At 38.4% G+C, this 7,405-nt stretch overlaps 1 protein-coding gene across 1 annotated transcript in view; it reads left to right on the plus strand.

Moving 5' to 3' along the window:
- UCHL3 (ubiquitin carboxyl-terminal esterase L3 (ubiquitin thiolesterase)) overlaps positions 1 to 7,405 on the plus strand; it is a 46,790-nt gene that overhangs the window by 33,624 nt on the left and 5,761 nt on the right. The window contains exon 6 of the mRNA XM_009319536.1: positions 6,107 to 6,182. Coding sequence (XP_009317811.1) covers positions 6,107 to 6,182 — 76 coding nt within the window. The remainder of the gene's footprint in view (positions 1 to 6,106; positions 6,183 to 7,405) is intronic.

Below are 7,405 nucleotides of genomic sequence, written 5' to 3' on the forward strand. Positions count from 1 at the left end.
TTAAGAACTTATTAAAAAAAAAAAAAATATTGAAAATATGGTCTGGAAATGTTCTATGCAAACCTGATAAATTGCAGTAGATGTGGCAAACTTTTAAGCTGTAGGTAACAACATGCTTCATTAGTAATGTTGACTTTTCCTCAATCCTTGTAATGATCTCATATTCTTCCAGCTCATCTGTTCTTTTAGTTTAGCGTCTCTCATAGCCTTAGGATCATTTTGCTGCCTTTTATATGTCAAGCTAATCTCCTAATTCTTTTTTATTTCCCACACTTATCAAGGTGGAAAACATGCCCTGTTTTTTTTCTCACATTTACTTTCTGTGTCAGACTAAAGTTCCCGTTCTTTAAAAAAACCCAAGAAATACCTATTTAGAGCAGCACACTGCTGAATAATCCCTCTTGCTTATGGATCTAAAGGGAGATTTGTGTTTGTATAAACATTCTGTATCCAGATGCTCTCGTTGTTGATAGAGCCCATCTGTGAATTTCACCTTCTTGCTTGACATTTTCCTGTTCAAAATCAGATGCTACTGTCCTGCAGCTTGGAATTGTACCTCACCTGACACAGAGGTAATAAACTTGAGACAGCTTGTCTACCATGACAGCATGGTAGAAAAATACATAAGGCAATGCTTAACAAAGGAACTTCTTGTCTGTTCTTGGGTCAGCACTCAAGACAGTCCCTCAGCACCTTTCTTATAGAAATTCTTTTTCATTATTGTGGACAAGGGGTACCTTGATCTAAATTAGCTGTGTATGTTCAACTGTGAAACTCCAGAGCATTTCAAATACCGTAAACTCACTGCAGTATATTGAGCATGAATAGAGATGTCACTGTGAGAATGAGCCAGAAATAATCTTGCTGAAACTTGTGATCATCATTCCAGTGGTCTTTGTTTTAATTGCAGTATTTTAACCAGGATTCAAATGGCTTTCACAGGCCTACACAGTATATTTGCCCAAGCATGTTCCATGCTTCAAAATGGGAATTACAGACACCAAATCTACCCGATAGCAATTGCATCACTTTTTCCCCTTTGCTTCAAAATGCATTGAATCCAAACCATACCTAATGTTTTGTTGTGTAAACTTCATTTTTTAATATGTTTTTCTTTGGTGTCTTCTAACTTCTTGTGAGTGAAATTGTATAGTTAAACCACTAAGGTTTTTTCTTCTCTTAGACTTCAGTTACTTTTGTCATGATCTTTCAATTGGATGCATCTGAAACTTTTTATTCCTCAAGGTTCTGCAAAGTTGTCTTTTCCTTATGAGTCTTTACCACTCTTCTTCCAGAACCTGATAGACTCTTGATGCCAATTTTTTGACTTAACACAAGTGGTGTTTTTTTCTTTCCCAGTTTCCCATTACACTACCTGTAATGCAAAGCATTCTACTAAACTGGTTTGAGAGACTTCTTGCTTCACTGCATTCTCTCAAGAGAAAGCGTAAGGGAATAATAAAAATACAAGATTTAGGTGAAAGAAGTTGCCTGAAATCTGTCATGTAACATTGAACCTGTTTTTATAATGTGGTCTTTCATAAATAACTTTTAAGCAGGATGGAGGTAAGGACTTGTTCAGTATGTCCATGAGAGCAAGACAGAATTTTTTTTTTTCCTAATTGTGTGTTTGTCCCAGAGATGCAGTTTTGGGGAAAAAAAACCCAACAGTTACACATCAAATTTGTTCAACAGTTTTGTTCTAAGTTAGCAACATTTGAACATCAAAAGATTTCAAATGCATGAAATTGAATACTGACTTTTAGGTTGGGATAATGGCCTAAGTGCATTAGCAAGATAAACTGTGTAGGTGATGAAATATACTTTATTAGACCAGCTGGTATGATTGGGCAAACAATGATATAGAGGTGTACCACTGAGTTTTTGAACGTTAGTGCAACAACAAGAAAGAAGACTGTTGTAGTTCATGAGGAGAAGGCAGCATGCAGTGGTGAAAGGTAAAATCAAGGAGTTTCTCAGTGCAACAAGAGGGAGTAGAAAGGGTTGCCATTTGTACAGTAAAAACTTTGGGAAGTGCTATTTTAAAAAATTACGGATTGGAAATCTGCTAGTGAAGAATAGAAGAAGAAATGTAGAAGTGCTGTTTCGATAACATGAACTAATGGGTATTGGTCTGAGAGAAGTCAATTAAAATTGACTTCTCACAGCAGTCAGTAATTATTTATTACTTAATTTGAATGTCCAGGTTAGCAAGAGAAGGCAGTCAAATCCTCTGAAAAACTGGGACTCGATGATCTTAAAGGTCTTTTCCAACCTAAATGATTCTATGATTCTATCTAGGTGCTTTTAATGTGGTATCCAAGATTAGAGGGCTTGACAACCTTGGCTGTCACTTTTGTATACGAGACTGGGTACTCATGAAGATGCGCTATATTATCATTGAGCATTATCTCAATACCTTGAGAACAAATTACAGCTGAGAAAGTGTTCTCAGAACCATCACTTTGAGTGCTAAACTTCTTGCATTTTTCCTCTTCAAATCAGTTTCAAGTCTACTGGTCACTATTTTTCAGGGTTTTTTTTCTTTTGAAGAGATAAATTGGAAAAGTGATGTCCACTAACCCATGCTACCAAAACTTATTTCTTGTACTAAGGTTGAAACCATAGCATAGGCTTCTGTAAGCGACCCAAGATACTGGTATTTGTCCTCTTTCTGTCTTTTCCGGATAGGAAAGAAATATAAATTTTCTTTCACTGAGTGCTGCAGCTCTTTGGAAGACTTGGAAAATGAGTCTTGAATCCCAGAGGTTAGTTCCAAATCCTGGTTAGACAATCATCTCATTTAGACTCCTCTGTCTTTCTCCTTCCTTGTGGTTCATACATGTGGTCATTCAAATCTGCTGTCTCCTTTTGCACATTGAGTGGGCTTCTAAGAGAAAAAAATCAAAGGAACAGGTCATCCCAACACTTCTGACTGATGTTGATGTTACAGTGGTCTTTGGCAAGAAGACTAATCAAGAGAAAATCCTCTGTAATTGCTCTGAAAACACTACCTAGTGATGAACATGCAGGTAGCCTCCCTAGAACTAGGTTCTCTTGTTCTTTTAATTATTCACAGACCGTTCATTAAAAGCTGAAAATTTGGCCAAAGGTGTAGCTTTTCAAGGAGACCACAAAAGACATCTCCCTTAAGCTGACATTCCCTCTTCTTTCCATTCCTTTGAAATTTAAAATCTTGTGGTTCAAGTGTTAGAATTTCTAGAGCTTCCCAGTGAAGTAGAAATTGGCCTGACTAGGCTTCTTTTCGTGTGTGTGTCTGTGTGCGCGTGTGCATGCACACATATGCAATGGATATCTTTTTTTGTACCTAAGGAGGGGCAGGGGGATTTTGGATCAGATTCATCACATTGGGAAAGTTTAATCCAGTTACTTGTTTGCCTAAGTCATAAGCAACAGTTTTTTATAATACAAAGTTCTAGGTTATCTTGACTATTCAGACCCTATTGTTTCTCTGTGCTTATGATTATGCAAATAATTGCCTGTCAAAAATTATTGAAATCCTAATTTTTGAAGAAATATAATAGATCTACTTGGTAGTAAATTTACTGCTATCTCCATTAGATGAAAAGAAATCACAAAGGAAGGAGGCTGTCTACATTAGAACATGTGGTAGAAACTTTAATAATGGCATGGCACTTTCATTCTTTCTATGAGGTTGGGGAATTAAAAATGTAAAAACAACATTCCTCACGGGTTGTGGCAGTAGCACTTAATGGAAGCACGTTATTTAGATTAGGCATGTACAAAAATTCAGCGGGATTCTATAGGAGCAGCACTGTCTTCAAGTAAACTCTATGAAAAGTTAATCATGCTTTTTTTTTGATGGCTTCCCTATCCATCTTCTAGCTGTATATAGGCTCAGCATTCCAAGCATGCCAAGCGTCCCTCTATAGAAAAGGTGTTTATTAAAAGCTGGCAAAGAACACAACACTCAAAACGGTCAAAGGGACAACTGTATTTTTTTCTAAATGTGATCAAAACCAAATCCTGGACACCTCAAGGTCCTCTGAAATAATAGTGATACTTCGAGCTCTTCTAGTTAATGTCAATTTGAGCCCAGGTAGCATATATTCAGATGCAAGCTGTTAAATGCTAAGCCATTTCCTTCATAAAGTGAGACTAACTGGCAGTAGTCTTTCTCCTAACTCTGAAATTCCTTACGCCCAGATTTCCTAGTTGGTAGGTTTAATTGGTAAGTGAACAGCCATGAAGTCGTGTCTCTACACGGGGATTAGGTGGCAATGTGGGATTTGGCAAGGACTCTCAGCTTTGCCTGCCTGCACGCTTTTATAGCACCGTGGTTTAGGTGCCTCTGAACTGTTGGTTGATCGATGGCACCTTGTTGTTATTCCCATTGGTTGCCAGCTACTGTCTTGTGTGGTTTTCAGGAAGTTACGGAAACCTGTGGCCCTTGGAAGTTTACAACTGGGGTAGCCAAACTCTAGAGGCTGCTTGTTTTGCTTGCTTTTTTTTCTAAGCCCTGTCTCTGTTTGGCCTTCTGTAAAGCAAAATTCTCAACGGCAATTCACTTACGCAATAGGGGGAAAAGACTCCTTGGAGATCTGGTGGAAAGGTCCTCTCGTTCCTTTGATAGCTGCCTCATCTTCAGCGGCAGGGAGGCGCTTTTTCTTTTTTAGGCCCTCTGAAACAGAGATGAAACAGGGTATTTATGCCTTTCACACTTTAACTGGTCACGGAGATTAATCTCAAATGAGGGTGAGGGGAGGTTGTGTGGTTTTTTGTTTTGTTTTTCTTTTTCCCTCGTTTTTGAGCTTGCTACATAGAATTTCTGTAAGCTGTTGGCAGTTCCTCTGTAATGCTGTGTTCTTTGGCGTTCTTGATGTATTGAAGGACTTATGGTGACTTCTTGTTCTTTGCTTTATTGTTCTGGTTGTTTGCTACATTTCTTCAATTTAGATCATCTTTTAAAGTCTTTTTTCGTGACCATCAGGAAGAAGGAAACTTTTAACCCAGTCTTGAAAACGTGATGCGACTGGAAGGTTCTACAACTCATTTTACACTCTAATCTGTTTCTGGCAAATTCTTAGATTTTTGGGGTGCTTCAAGAAATTCACATAAGGCTAACAGTAATTACAAGATGGAAGAAAATGGCATGATCAAGATTTTCTTGATAATTTAAGAAAAACTGAGGTGCTGTTTCCCATTCCCTCACACAGTATCTTCTTAAATTGTGGACCGAGGCTCAGATGCGGACTGGACAGATTGATGAGGAAATAAGACCATCAGTTGCTGTTGAACACAACAGTGGTGATGCACCTTTTGGCTCAGAAGTTCAAAAACCACTGTTTAATGCATGCTGGGAATGTGAGCTGGCAGAGTACCATGCTGTGCATGCCCTGTTTTCTTCTGAAAAAACTTCTGGTTGCTGTAAGTTGGCAACACAGTACTGGGCTAGATAGATCTTTACCAACTGTAACCATTGTTTATGTCATGTCACTTGATGCTGTCACTGCACTTCAGTCCTTTCTTGGTATAATGCCATGTTGGAATTTCAGTCTAGGCACCTCTGGTTGTTTTCCTTCCTCCCCACGTAAGATGTGTGAACTGTTTCTTTCGACTGCCTGTGAAGAGGAAACAGGTTAACTGTACTATACGTGGCTTATGAGGAAAAAATTATTTTGACCAAGTGAATATTTTCAGTTTTAAAATACTACAGGTTCAGAGTTCAGCCCTGCGTCACTTTGTTATGGGAGATGGGTTAGTGAAGGAGTTGCTATTTATATGAATGTTAATGTTTATTTTTAATGTTAATGTATTTGAGCTGATACTACTTCTAATTCAGTAATGAAAAATAAACCTTGTATATAAAGCTGTAATTGGAAGTACTTCCAGATACTTTACTGAAAGGATTCTTACTGATCTGTGCATTGCAGAAAGCTGCTTTATGTTCCGAAATGTTCTGCAGTATGACTTCTGCCATTCTGTATAGACCCAGAATGTGCTTCTCACTTGTGATTTCTGTTGGCCAGGTGTTTTGCATATTATGATTATATGTTCTCATTAATCATATTGTGATAAAAGTTTTAGTGAACACAATTTCTTTTTGTTTTGTTTTGTCTTGCAGGCACCAAGTATAGATGAAAAAGTAGATCTTCACTTTATTGCATTAGTTAATGTAGGTGGTCATCTCTATGAATTGGGTAAGAACACTTTTTATCCACTCTCTCCATTTGTTTGAAACCAATACAAGTAGTAATGTTGTTAACTATCAAAGTTTGAGAGAGATTACTTGATGTAATGTAGGGCTTAGGTTCTTTTCAACTGCATCATAAGGTCTGGGTGGTTGGGCGTTCTGTCAAACAATTGCAGCTGCATTCCCATTGTTTTTTCGGATTCTCCTTCCCTTATATCCCTCCTATTAAGATAAAATGGTACAGAATACTAGACTGCCTCCAAACTTCCTTTATGATTTACAAGGACAGGAAGCAAGAAAGAATTGATGAACACTCAAGGTTTCAGAGAGGAAAGTACTGTTATACTTATGTCCCTGAATTGCTTGTGGAATTAATAAATGAACTGTATGCCACTTTAGAAGTGTTAGCTATATTATTAAATAGAGTGATACAATTTAAACTGAATAGTCAGAATATTAGCAGATACTGATATTCTGCAACTCATTTGTTATAGGCTGATTATTTTTTCTTCTACCTTTGGTCACTAGACAGTTAACTGTAAACCAGTAGTCTCTCTTTTCTGAATTACAGCTATTTTTTTCCCTCTTCAGATTGTGTAGCACCAATTTCTACTCAGATATTCTCTAATGACATGGAGATCCATGCAGCAGCAAAGATGCAAGGGTTATGGCTGTGTTAGAAACCATAGAAGCGCCTGAGAATGGTCACATGGGAATTAGGGTTTCTCCCCCCAAAAAGACGGCGAGATCAATAATAACCCAACTGAAGTACATCTACACCAATGCCCGCAGCATGGGTAACAAGCAGGAGGAGCTGAAAGCCATTGTGCAGCAGGAAAACTATGATATAGTTGCCATCACAGAAACACGGTGGGATGACTCACACAACTGGAGTGCTGCAATGGATGGCTATAAACTCTTCAGAAGGGATAGGCAAGGAAGGAGAGGCGCTGGGGTAGCCCTGTATGTTAGGGAGTGTTTTGATTGTCTAGAGCTTAATGATGGTGACGATAGGGTTGAGTGTTTATGGGTAAGAATCAGGGGGAAGGCCAACAAGGCAGATATCATGGTGGGAGTCTGTTATAGACCACCCAACCAGGGTGAAGAGGCAGATGAAATATTCTATAAGCAGCTGGGAGAAGTCTCACAATTGCAAGCCCTTGTTCACGTGGGGGACTTCAACTTACCAGATGCCTGCTGGAAATACAACACAGCAGAGGGGAAACAGTC

Source organism: Pygoscelis adeliae, unplaced genomic scaffold (genome assembly GCF_000699105.1).
Source record: "Pygoscelis adeliae isolate BGI_AS28 unplaced genomic scaffold, ASM69910v1 Scaffold500, whole genome shotgun sequence".
Taxonomy (NCBI): Eukaryota; Metazoa; Chordata; class Aves; order Sphenisciformes; family Spheniscidae; genus Pygoscelis; species Pygoscelis adeliae.